Genomic DNA, 13,899 nt, shown 5'->3' on the forward strand with positions numbered 1-13,899 from the left:
TTGAACAATTGCCTGCAGTTTACAAATTTGAGGAAAAGCTATACATCCATAACATCAAATTAGTACTTAATTTTGGTTTTTATACAAATGAAGCAGCATGGCCTCCTTTCTTCTTTTTCTTTGATTGACATAGGTGACACGTAAAGAAAAAACTTAAACTCATCGTGCCTGCTTGAAACTTCAACCAACAGAAGACTGCATCAGATTACAAGAATGCCCAAAATAAGGGATAGTAGGAGTGGATTCCTGAAAAAGCCTTCCATAGCAAATAAAATTTCTAGCCTTTTCTGATAGAGTAAAATTTCTAACTTGGCAATTGAAAATGCTTCATTTCAATTTTAACTAGGTAAAATTTAATACTTTAAAACATTGTAGAGGCTCCAACAAACACATAATAATTCACCGAATTAAAATAAAAGAAAACATATGGAGCTTACTACATACTAGTCAGCTCTGCTAATTATCTGGTAACATCCATATGATTATCATTTCATATGGGGCATCATTCTTATTTGGTCCCTCAAATTCGTTGTTTCAGTTGATGAAATGTGGATTCAGAGGAGGAAAAACAAAAAAAAAACTTTACAAATGGAGACCCACGGAGAAGACCCACGGAATGGAGAAGACCCACGAAGAAGAACCACGAAAATGGAGACCCACGGTGAACACGAAGACTCAGAAGTAATGTGGATAGCAACTCCCGAGATCATATGAGAAGGAAGACGACGACTGGGCAACCATTACACATGAAGCCGATGACTGAGAAAACCGAAAGAAACAAACCCCGTACGAGAGGGAACAAGAAGACCCAGATGATGCCGAGCTCTGTTTTTTCTTCAAATCATCTTTAGCCGACGAACCATTACGACTGGGCAACCATTACACATGAAGTCGATGACTGAGAAAACCGAAAGAAACAAACCCCGTACGAGAGGGAACAAGAAGACCCAGATGATGCCGAGCTCTGTTTTTTCTTCAAATCATCTTTAGCCGACGAACCATTACGACTGGGCAACCATTACACATGAAGTCGATGACTGAGAAAACCGAAAGAAACAAACCCCGTACGAGAGGGAACAAGAAGACCCAGATGATGCCGAGCTCTGTTTTTTCTTCAAATCATCTTTAGCCGACGAACCATTACGACTGGGCAACCATTACACATGAAGTCGATGATTGAGAAAACCGAAAGAAACAGACCCCGTACGAGCGGGAACAAGAAGACCCAGACGATGTCGACCTCTATTTTTTCTTCAAATCTTCTTTCAACCATTACACAAGTAGCCGATGAACCATTACATGCAAGACCCAAACGCCGCACGAGCAGGAAGACGAAGACCGAGCTCTGTTCTCAATCAATTCTTCTTTCAGGTTTTGGTGGGCTCCTTCTCTTCTCCTATTCTTTCTTTTCTTTTCTTTTCTTTTTTTTAATCTGACGTGGCATCCCGACTGCGCACCGACTGTATAACCCGACTGTATGTAGAAGTATTGATCGGGCAAAGAGAAAAAGAGAGTGTGTGTTCATGTATGGTAGAGGCAACGAGAAACACGAAAGCACGAGAGAGAGGGCTCAATCTAGTGGCATTGGTCAAGGAGGGGCACAACGGCCTGGATAGCATACGGCAGTGACGGCAACCAGAATGGTGAAAAAAATACCGGGAGAGGAGAGGAGAGAAAAAGTGTGCAAGAGAGGGAGAGAAAAAGAGAAAGAAAGAGGCCAAGAGAAATGAGAGAAAGGTTGTGATACCCCATATGATATGGATAAGGGTAGGTGGTGTATGGGATCCCACATTGCTTGGGAATGAGAAGTTCTTGCTCTTTATAAGGTTCTAGTGGGGCTCCAATTGTATCATTGACTAGTCCTTTTGGAGTATAGGCCATGTGGTTTGGGCCTTCCATTGGGGCGTTACAAATGGTATCAGAGCCTATCCCAACCAGAAATGTGGGACTTGAGCCATGCCACCTACAATGGACTGGCCCGACGAGGACGTCGGGAATTTAAGGGGGGTAGATTGTGATACCCCATATGATATGGATAAAGGGAGGTGGTGTATGGGATCCTACATTGCTTGAGAAGGAGAAGTTCTTACTCTTTATAAGGTTCCAATGGGGCTCTAATTGTATCATTGACTAGTCCTTTTGGAGTATAGGTCATGTGGTTTGGGTCTTCCATTTGGGCGTTACAGTTGGTATCAGAGCTAGGTTTGAATTCTGCATACTATAAACCTTGGAGGTTTAGATATCTGTGGGTTCGTAGGATGTAAAAATTTCAGTATAAGAACTTAAGGACTATAAGGATGATTATGTGGATATTTAAGGTTTTAGATGCTGTAAGACTTTATGTTTGAGTTTTGAGATTTTGATGTTTAGGGATTTCAGATCCGACAAGCTACTTTGGGAGAATATAGGAAATAATTTTTATAAGATTAATTCAAGGTTTAGGTTTTTGAGGTTAGATTCTAAAGACGTAAGCCAGTTTGAGCAATGTCGGGGTTTACAATTATAGATGGTAGGAAGGACTATATTAGTTGGTTAAAGAAATGGCTAAGAATGGTCAAAACAAGTTCAAGATCTTATTAATTCATTTATTTATTTTTCTACGTGTTTTTAAATATTTTAGCTGGTATTTATATTTCGTTTATACATATTTTGTTTTCTTTCCATAGAACGTTTTACCAAGTTCAAGATCTCAGGATGGCTGCTCGTCGGCGAGTTCGAAACCTTGAAGATTTGAACGAAAACAACAATGAGAGAGGCTGCACGTTCGAGCAATTTAATCGCATTCATCCGCCCACCTTTGATGGAAGGGGCGATTCCAATGCAGCTGAGGATTGGATTCAAGACATCGAAGAGATATTTAGTGTTTTGGAGTGCACCAATCAACAGAAAGTTCGTTTTGCAGCTTTTAAATTGATCGGAGAAGCGAAGAGATGGTGGAACTCTGAGAAAGCCATCAGAGAAAATGGCGGAACTGGAGAAGTGAGCTGGCCTCACTTTAAGCAAAACTTCTTCCACCGTTTCTTTCGGAAAGCAGACCAGGAAGCTAGAGCCCGAGAGTTTACAAACTTGGTGCAAGGGACCATGACGGTACGCCAGTATGCTGCAAAATTTGCAGAGTTGTCACACTTCGCCTCATATTTGATTCCCGATGAGGAGAAGAAAACCCGAAGGTTTGAAGAGGGTTTAAATCACAGGATTTACGAACGGGTTATGGTTCTTCAAATTCAAAACTTTTCAGACCTGGTACATAAAGCAATGCTAGTGGAACAGAATCTTAAGAGAAGTGCTGAGTTGCAGGAACAGAGAAAGAGAGCTACTCCACATGGATCCTCTAGTATGGATCAAGGGCCATGGAATAAGAGAAATGATGGAAGCAGCTCGGGACAAAAGCAAATGCAAGGTTATCAATCAAATAACCCCTGCAAGTTTTGTAACCACGTACACACTGGGGAGTGTAGAAAGGAAAATGGGTCATGTTTCCGATGTGGAAAGACTGGCCATTTCATCAAAGAATGTCCATTACTGTCAGACGACAAGAATAAGACCAATACACCTCCAGGTCCCCGTCAGACGACACAGGGAAACAATCAACGTAGAATGGGACCAGCTCAAGTGTTTGCATTGACAGCTGAAGATGTTGAGGACGATAACAATGCGATCACAGGTACCCCACTATTTTTTTTTTCTCCTTGAAAGTTTTTGTTTTAGTTGAGTTGGGATTAATCATGATTGCATGAAACTTTTCTAGTTGTGTAATTTATAATATTGTGGTTTGGTTGGAAGTAGATATTCTAAGGATTCGGGAATTCGTGACTTGAGTTACCTAGGACATAATTTTGGAGCATTTGATTGTACTATTATTTGGAGGTTTAAATATTATTTTTGGGAGTTCTCTTTTAGTTATTTGTGAGGCTTAGTTTTTAGAAAAAAAAAATGTATAAAGACTGGTTAAATGTGGAGGTTAGTTCTTTTCCGATGTATGTGTTTGAGATTCAATGTTTTAGCACCATAAGTTGTTAGAGTGAGCAGCGGAAGCGTGGTTGTAGTGATATAATAGTTTGAGAGTGTATTTCGTTATTCATTGAGGTTTTATATTAGGTGGAGATTTTGGAATTTATTATTTGGGCTTCAATTGCATTATGGAGGTTTATATTCTAAATTTGATAAGGCAGTGTGTGCGAACGTGTATGGCTAAGGATAATATAGGAGAATACAATCGGTAATATCGGAGAGTTAGGATTTGGAATATTAGGTTCGACAAATTTTGGATTATTAATTAAGTGCGACTTTATGATTAACGAATGGGTTAGGCATGGAATTGTGGTAGCGGATAAATATTTAGGCCTTGTTGTGGTGCTAGCAAATTTTGGGGACGAAATTTTTTTTAAGGGGGGAAGAATGTAATACCCGGATCTAGGATTGGTATAGTTGGCCTATGGATTTTTTATTTATTTATTTATTTGGAGATCTATGCCGTTTATTTATTTATTTATTTTTATTCTCCCCGCATGTTTTATTTTATTTTTTTTCGTTTTCTTCTCTTTCTGTCTATATTTTTTTTTTTTCGCACGGCTTATTTTTTTTCCGTCGCACAGCATGCATACACACACGCATTCATTCACGGCATGCATGCACACACACACGTCTCTCTCGTCTCTCTAGGGCTTCACCTCACATATATATAGATGCTTATGTTTTTCCCAAGCAATGAGATTTTACCCAACACTGCCGCCGCTAGAAACTCCTTCCCACGCAAACAGCAACCCGTAGCCCTCGACTCAGCACTCATCAACCTTGCATCCGTAGCCAACCACTAGTGTGCATGACAAAAACCTAGAATAGCCGCTTCTTGTGATTTTTCTCTCCCTCTCCTCTCGGTTTCCCACAGTCATCTCTGCACCTTTCGGCCATCCCCGTTGCCGTCCAACACCCTCACGGAAGCCCAAACGTGTTCATCACCACTGCTGCCCGGTTCGTCCTCCCCCAACCTCCATCTCCACGTAAAACCGACGCCCAGAACAACCCTCGGAAAACACTTTCGACAGCCACGGGAAACAGCAACTCATGCTTTTACCGAATTAAAATCCTCTGTTTCTCCTCTCAAAAACAGAGCATCACCACTAATACGGTTAGTCACCACCGTACGTCGGGAAAACTATCGGACCAGCCACAGAATCCACCGGTTGTCACTTTCCGTCAGCCTCGAGCCGCCTCAGTTCCGCCTTGTCCCTCGCGGTGAGTACCTCCCTCGGTTACTCCCTCCTTTCTCTCCGCCCTCTCTCGCTAACTTTTCCCTCTCCTTCTCTAGTGCCCAGCGCTGCTCGACGGAAGCTTCGCCGCGCTCTTGCACATCTGCCGCGCCACCGCAGTCCCTCCAGTCAGCCCCGTCACGCCTCACCCTCGACGCGTGCCTCGGTTTCCCTTGGGTAGCTTCTGCCGTGCATGTTATTCATTTTACGTAGGTTCTGTTTTGGTGACTTTTCAAGGAATTAAATGAAATTACCGTAATGCCCTTTACTACATGTTTTATTAGTCGGCTTTTATATTTTATTATGCATTAGTATACTGTTATTTAATTATGAGTACAGAAAATTATTTTAACATGTTATTAAGTAAAGTTTTTTTTTTAAAGTAAATAATATTAGAGTAATGTTGATTTTACATTTTAGATATGTTTTAGTCTATTTAATAATAGTTATGGTTTACTTTAAAATATTTTGGGATAATTATATTATCTAGTATTGAACTTTATAAGTTGTTTTCATTAATAAATAAGTTAGATTTTTTAAATGTTTTTAGTCAAAGTTATCATTTGGACAGTGGCGATTTTAGAAAAAGATGATAAATTTTAAGGTTATGAAATTTTAGGTTTTGAGGAATTAAGTAGGTTATTTTAGAAGTTTAGGATTAAATATCGAAATAAGTGGTTGATTGGAAATTTACGGGAATTACTTGATTATTTGATAGGTGACGATTGTTAATTGTTCGCCATTTTGAGAAAATTTCTGAAAAGCTAAGAAGTCCAGGTAAGCAGGGTTCCTATGCTAGAATTTGCATTAAATAAAATGAACTGAGGTCCTTTTTGGAAAATATGCATGTTTTGTTATGAAAAGAAATTTGAACTACCTCAGTTATTTGTTCTACATTACTCATGAGATTCTGTTTAAGAAGAAAGTATTTTCTGTCATGACTAGTGTAGACATAAGGTTATTTTTGACATTCTGTTTCTAAACTTTGAAAATGAGAGCGAATATGAAATTTGTGCATAAATTATGTTGTGATATGATTTTGTTCTGTTCCGAAGATTTTTGTTCAGTACTCTGTTTGGATAAGACGTGATTTCTGAAAACCTTTGGCATGACTCTCTAATTCTGAATTTGATTCTGTTTCCGTTCTGTTCAGTTAAGGCCCTGCCACAGGTGATAATAGTGGCATACGGCCCAACCACGGGTTACAATAGTAGATACAGCCCAGCCACGGGTTATAATAGTGGATACAGCCCAACCACGGGTTATAATAGTGGATATGGCCTAACCACGGGTAATAATAGTAGATACGGTCCAACCACGGGTAATAATAGTGGATACAGCCCTGCCACGGGTTATAGTAGTGGTCTCTGTTTTGAGTGCACACCTTGGTGATAGAGTGTTTTATGCTCTGCTTGGCTATCCGCAGATGCACAACCCTACCACGGGGGTTATACATGGCCTCTGTTCTGATATGATGTTCTGATGATGAGGATGATCATTTATGCTATGCCAAAGAATATTTTGAATTAAATTATTTCTAAATCTTCGCTCTGATATTTTGATAACATGTTCTGCTTCCGCACTCTGAAAATGAAAATATTTTGTTCTACATTCTGATTTCTGTAAATGCTCATGTTTATACACTGGTATATGTTCTCTGCTTACTGAGTTTTTGATAACTCACCCCTTATCTCCATATATTTTTCAGATAATTGTGATGGTTCAGTTGGAGAACAAGAGTAGGAAGTTTTAGCGAGGTGTGATGATCGAAGTAGAATAAGTACTTGAGGGTACAAGTGCTTATTTGAGAGTCGTTGTTAGTAAACTGATTTTATTTTTCAGTTATTTTGATCTGATGATTTAAGGATAATTTCGAGTTTTGGAGAGTTTTTAATTTATGTTATTGAGGTTTTCTTTATTGTCCCCATGGAGGAACTTAGATATTTGGTTTAATTAACTGAATTAATGTTTTATGGAATTTTCTGGACTTTATGGTTGTATTATTTAAGTTGATTTTAGGTATTAAGAGTTAACTCTTCGGACTTCTGGGAACGGGGCGTTACAAAGGTGGATGCGGAAGAGCTCACCAGCCGATGGTGTGTGGCGGTGTGTTGCTTCCAACGAAAACAGAAACTCAGCAGAGACGGAGAGCGAAAATGAGAAAGCAAGTCTTTTGATTCTCTCATTCTCGATAGAGACTTACCGACGTGAAGATATCTCTCATTCTCGACAAATTTTGAAAGATATTACCAAAAACTTTGAAATTCCAAGATTTCAGTGCATTCTTTAATCTTTTGATGATTTTAAAGGCTAGTCTCTTCTGTTCTATTAGTGCAAAATTTTCATTCCAAGATTGATGAATTCATTTTTAACTAAAACAAAACTATTAAAATCACCAATAGCAATCCAAGGCTCCTGCTTAGTTTGAAAATTATAAAAAGAAGACCAGAGCTGCCGATTAAGATCTTGCAACACTAGAGAACATTTAAGATGCTGATTAGTAGCAGAAACTATAGTGATTTCAGAATCCTCTTTCAAAAACAACCAAATATTTCCTCCTTCTAAGTCATTCGAGATCACTTTAGGTAAACCAAGCTTTCCTCCCACTTTTCAAGCTTTATCAAATTTTCAATGATTCTCTCTCGTAACTCGACCAAGAAACGTGGAGAAAATGTAATAATCGGGCCTCAAGCCCAGCCCGTTTGGAGTCAGCCCGGATGCTTGGAGTCCAGCCCTCAAGCGCATGATGTGAGACCCGAGCGGCGTCGTTTGGGTGAAGGTTATTTTCCCTTTCACGCCACACTATTCTTCATCTTCGCGGTTACAGCCTCTGCATTTCATTTCCGTATCTCACTCACCCGTGCGCACCAACCCACGACTCCAGCAGTTGTTTTTCATCTCCTTTCACACTCAAGGTTCGGTTATTACTCACTTTTACAGATTTCTCAATCGGGTTCTCATTGTTTTTCTTCTTCTTCATCTCTTCACCGTGCCCTCAACTCAAGGTTTTGAAACTTCAAATTGTTTTTCCACTGCAGATTTGTTCGGCTTCTTGAACAGAGATTGGTAACTCCTCTCTTTTGTTTTATTTTATTTTACTTCTTCTCCTTCCTTCTTCTTCCGGTTTTACTCGTACGGGTCTCCTTACTATTTTCGGTTTTGCTCTGTTTTGACCCCACACACGCACGCTACTTGTTTGGCCGTGCATCACACTTAGTCTTAATTTTTTTCCTTTGCGCAGACCACTAGTTCCTTTCAGTAGAAGGTTTTGTGAAGTTTATTTTTGGGTTGATGTATTATTTGTGGAGCAGTGGAGTGTGTTGGAATTATGGATGTTGAGGAGTATAGTTTCGGGATGATTCGTGAGACTGTTTTTTATTTATTATTTCAGACTCTTTGGTGTAAAATAATGGATGTTTTGGAACTAGTTGTATTGAATTTTCGTGCAAGTTTTGAATTGTTGAATGATTAGAGTATTGATGCCTGCACTGAAATTGTTTTATTCGAAAGTTGGAAGTGAAGTTTGGGTTGGGTTATGTTTTAATTATTGGAGTTACTGTTGTTGGTTTTGGAAATAATTATAGTTGGTTTGGTGTTAATAGAAGGTGATGGCTGTTTTGGGTTTTAAATGCGAATGGTTTGAAGAGAGAGTTGTTCAGGTTTAATTGTTAGGATAGTTATTGAGCTGTGAAGGGACTTTTTGATTTATTACTCAAAAAATAGCAGCCTACTAGATTGGTTATTAAATGTTGGATATATGTTCTTTTTGTTTAGGTGGTGTTACTATTAGAGTTCCGACTCAAGGTGTTGATAATACGAAGAAGTCAAGTAAGCGGGGTTCATATACTAGTTTTGTATAAAATAAATAAAAAGGAGGTTGACTTTGAGAATAAATGTGTTTATTTTCTTTTTGAAAGAGATGATCTGAAAACAACCTCAGATGTTTATTCTGCATATGCATAAATTCTATATAAGAGAAAGTGTTTTTCTGTCATGACTGGTGTAGACATGAGCTAGTTTTGTGCACTTTATTTCTGAACTATGTAAAAGAGCGAATATGAAAATCTAGAAGTTTTGTTATGAACAAATGAGAATATTTTGTTTATGTTTATCTCGAACATGTGAAATGATCTGAAGCTTTTCAGTATTTTGTTTTGAAATGATGTGTCATCTGAGAACCTTGGCATGAAGTTCTGATTCTGTATATGACTGTAATCGGATTTTCGATGAAATCTGTTCTGTTTCTGTTAAGGCCTAACCACGGGTATAATGGTGGTTTATAACCCTACCACGGGGGTGAAACATGGTATACGGCCCAGCCACGGGTATAATAGTAGTTTATAACCCTACCACGGGGATGAAACATGGAATATGGCCCAGCCACGGGTATAATGATGGTTTATAACCCTACCACGGGGGTTAAACATTGTATTGTCCCGATGTGATATTAAACGATGATTTGATTATAATGTTTCAGTTTAGAAATGCCAACGGATTTTCTTTTTGGAATAAGTTTATTTTTCTGAAAATTTCGCTCTAATGTTTTTGTACAAGTTTTGTTTCTGCATTCTGAAAGTAAATGTTTTGTTCAGCTTATCAAATGTTATAAATGCTCATATTTACATGCTAGTATATGCTCTCTGCTTGCTGAGTTGTTGATAACTCACCCCGTTAATCTTCATAATATTTCAGATGACATCGATGGTTTAGCTGAGGATTAGTATTAGAGTCTATGAAGAAGATTAGCAGTGATTTGTTGTTGGGTATCTCATGATATTAGTGTTGGTGTCGGAGGTTAATTATTTTCTTAAGTTTGCTTCAATGGATTTAGACGGTTTATGGAGACTTATATTAATGTTATATTATTTCTAGTTGTTATTTGAGACATGAAGAAGAGTTGATTTTATTTGAGTTGTTGGATTGAATATTGGATAAATGAGTTTATATGGTTTATTTAATTGAAGTATTTACGTTTGATTTGAGGTTTGGGAAAATATATATTCTTGAATTTGGAAGCACTCTAGCCTTGTTAGAAATGATTATCAGGTTATATGAGTTAACTCTCTGGACTCTCGGGGACGGAGCGTTACAGCAAAACTATGGAACTAATTTATTAGATCCATTATCCCCTCTTTTATTCCTTGTACAGTCTAGATCAGATTAGAGAGAGAGAGAGAGAGAGATATTCCACCCACATCAATCTTTGTAAAAATTAAGACTAAAAAAATATTTTCAAACGGAAAAAAATGTTTCCACATACAAATCTTATTTAGAAACGGAAAAAAATTACTTAGATAAAAAAACATCAAAAGGCTCCACCTTTTGTGACAGTAGGAGACCTTACATTTTCAAACCAACCCCAATACTCAGGATTGCAATGCATTGGAGAAGTCACCGTGATCGGCCTTGGCGTAAAAGGACCTGCAGATCCTTTCCAGTTTGTCAAGCACTTCGTAAGTACATCTCCCACTTTCCCTTCATTCATGGCCTCATATACCTTCTCAATATCCTCACCTGGACTCACCTTCTTTGCCCCGCTAAGAAGCTCAGTCCCCACTTCACTCCTAACAAACCGATATATAGGATAAGTTCTACATTTCTTGATTCTGTTGGCTATTGGAAAATCTCCATTCTCGAATCTATCACGAGCTTTTGCTACTTCTTCCCCAAGCCTTGCTTTCAGCTCATCTAGGAATAGTGGTATGCGTTTGAATATTGAGTAGCCCTTGCCATCTCTATTTTCTGGTTTAGGATCTTTGAGAGCTCTTTCTACAAGTACTTCTCGAAGTTTAGGCAAGAGAGCATAAGATGGATTTGTGGGGTCATCAAGATAAGAGAAAATTGGCTGGTGCTCAATGACCTGCAAGAGTTCTTTCTCGCAAAAACGGGATTCTAGGAGTGATCCATCTTCACCTGTGTAAAGGGTTTTCCTCACAACTTGGAGAAGAACATGTTTCACAACTTCCCTCATGTTTTCCTCCAAATGTCTTAGATCAATTGCCTGGCAGAGTGCCACCATGTAAGTGGCTGACATCAGCTTTAGGATCTCAATGGCTTCTGCACTTTTTCTGGCTGAAATCAACCCGAGAGAATTCACATCTTGATTGTGTTGTTCTGCGCTCTGTACATGTGTTGTGACAGGGTTTGCCAAGTATTGGAGCTCAGAGCAATATGCAGCCATGGCTATCTCTGCGCCTTTGAAGCCATAATCCAAGCTTGGATTAGGCCCCCCACTCAAATTGGAAGGCAAGCCATTGTTGTAGTAATCACATACAAGTTCAGAGAATTGAGCAAACATGAGCTTCCCAATAGCTGCAATGGCAATTCGGAGATTATCCATGGAGACACCAATTGGTGTTCCCTGGAAATTCCCTCCATGGAGAGCCATATCTCGAGCAACATCGATCAACGGGTTATCATTCACAGAATTGATTTCCCTTTCGATTGAATGTGTTGCCATGCGAATAACTTCGATTTGGGGCCCAAGCCATTGGGGAGAGGTTCTGAGTGCATACCTGTCTTGTTTTGGCTTTGTAAGGGGATCTTTTTCATGACGAAGCTTTGCTTCTTTCAGGTAGTCACTTCCATCCAAAAGGAACTCCATGATAGCTGCTGATTCAATCTGGCCAGGGTGGTGCTTGAGCTCATGTGTTAGTGGGTCTGTGAACTCAGGCTTGCCTAGCATGACTTCACAAAACAAAGCGGAGAGAACTTCAGAAAGCAGAGCCAAAATGTTGGCATCAAAACAAACTGTTGCCGCCACAGCCGAGCCCACGGCTGTCCCATTTACAAGAGCTAAACCTTCCTTTGCTTGAAGCTCGAAAGGAGCCGAAATCCCAGCTCTCGTCAGAGCTTCCATGGCAGTGATCTCTTCCCCTTCAGAGGTGAGCACTTTGGAATTATGCCGGCCAGTTAGTAATCCAGCTATATAAGATAACGGTACAAGATCCCCTGAAGCAGTAATAGTCCCTCTTAGAGGCAGTTTAGGAGTCAAATTTGTGTTCATAAGCTTAGCCATGCCTTCAAGTACCTCCCATCGAATACCAGAAAAGCCTTGCATGAGTGTGTTTGTACGAACCAACATAGCTGCTTTTGTGTAGCTAGATGGAAGGTTCTCTCTCCCAATCACTCCAGCATTAAGGAACCGAATAAGCTCTGTCTGGAGGTCAGAGGTTTTGTTGGTGCGACGATGTGATGTGGCTCCAAATCCGGTGGTAACACCGTATGTATCTGTTCCACGGGAAACATGCTCTGCAACCCAGTTGGCGCTTTTGGCTACACGTTCACACGCCACAGCTTCATTGAGATTAACCTTTACTTCACCACGACGTGCAATGGCGGTGACTTGACCGACAGTGAGGGTCGTACCCTGTATGTCAACGGTTTGCACCTGTGCAAACTGCGACACCATGCTGCAGACTTCATCAAAATGGTTGCATTGCATGGCCTCCGCAGCTTTCTTCCAGTGCAATGGGGTTGAGACATGAGAATTTTCTGATAGACAAATGAGGTTTGTGGTGTCTTTTGGGAGAGGGAGAGCTGGAGGGCGGAAATGCTTGTTGGGGCGGCCAAATCCATTGGTTGCCATTGCCAGAATTGAGCAAATATTTTCAGAGGGTGAAGGAGAGAAGTGGGGGAGGTAAGCTATTTGCGGTGTGAGTTGTGTTTGAGTTTAGGAGGGAATTAGCATCTGTTATCTATTTATAGCAGTGAAAGGGTACTGTACTGATAAGTGCTCAAGGCCGGCGTCAAAGGGTCAAATCAAGTCTTCGTTTAAAAAAAAAATGAAGAGTTGGTTGGTGGAGTGAGAACTTGCATGGAAGGATGGTGGGGAAGTGTACGTTTGGCTGCTTTTCTTTGGGATGGTTGGTGGGTTTGTTCTGTTTCTATACTGCGTTCCAAGTACTCAAAAAAAGACCATTGACCAGGAGGATGAGATGCCACTCAAATGACATTGTCACCGTTCTTTTCATGTCGTTTAGCCAAGTTATGTTGACTTTGTGAATCATGTTTTGCCGCACATGGCATATATATATATATATATATATATATATATATGAATTTCCCTCCATACAAAACAAGATTCGAAGTTTTCAGTCCTATATTTGAAAATCCATACGTTTCATCAACTTTCATCCGTGTGAAAGCTTCCTTTCCAGCACGATAAGCCTTATGTAAACTTCTACCCTTCGTAAATCATTTTATACTCTTATACCTAACAAATTCAACATCATCACAAACAATTCGTACCTAAGTGAATGTTTGAAAAATGTTTCATCATTTTATACTGTTGGATTTGTTGCTGCTATATATGGTTTGAAGCTGATAAAGATCACTTCTCCTTCGACTGTTTCTTTGTCGTTCCAGTCGCATTAACCTCAAATATTGTTGGCAGATCTTTTATCATAGCAAAGAGGCGTTTCCTCATGTGTCTCACCTTTCTTGGGGCATAAGACCTTGCAACCAACCTAAAAATTAAAAAAACCCTCGTTTTGTATTAAATACGCATATTCTTCTCTCTAGTCCGTCCATATTGCATAAGACCTTGCAACCAACCTAAAAATTAAAAAAGCACTCTGCGTATAACAGATTCAAGTCTTTGATGGGTTTAGCAAGGAAGTTACAAAAGTGATTTGTTGTTCACCACCCC

At 39.6% G+C, this 13,899-nt stretch overlaps 2 protein-coding genes across 2 annotated transcripts; one reads left to right on the forward strand and one right to left on the reverse strand.

Moving 5' to 3' along the window:
* The first annotated feature begins 2,694 nt into the window (after positions 1-2,694).
* Positions 2,695-3,756, forward strand: LOC118349682. Its single transcript, XM_035695208.1, has 3 exons — positions 2,695-3,170; positions 3,459-3,664; positions 3,749-3,756. Exons 1-3 carry the CDS (start codon positions 2,695-2,697, stop codon positions 3,754-3,756), a joined length of 690 nt encoding a protein of 229 aa, XP_035551101.1.
* A 6,583-nt stretch (positions 3,757-10,339) lies between these two features.
* Positions 10,340-12,917, reverse strand: LOC118349731 (phenylalanine ammonia-lyase-like). Its single transcript, XM_035695307.1, has one exon. It carries the CDS (start codon positions 12,835-12,837, stop codon positions 10,555-10,557), a length of 2,283 nt encoding a protein of 760 aa, XP_035551200.1. The 5' UTR covers positions 12,838-12,917; the 3' UTR covers positions 10,340-10,554.
* Between the last annotated feature and the right edge of the window lie 982 nt (positions 12,918-13,899).

The sequence above is a fragment of the Juglans regia genome, chromosome 10, assembly GCF_001411555.2.
Source record: "Juglans regia cultivar Chandler chromosome 10, Walnut 2.0, whole genome shotgun sequence".
In the NCBI taxonomy this organism is placed as follows: domain Eukaryota; kingdom Viridiplantae; phylum Streptophyta; class Magnoliopsida; order Fagales; family Juglandaceae; genus Juglans; species Juglans regia.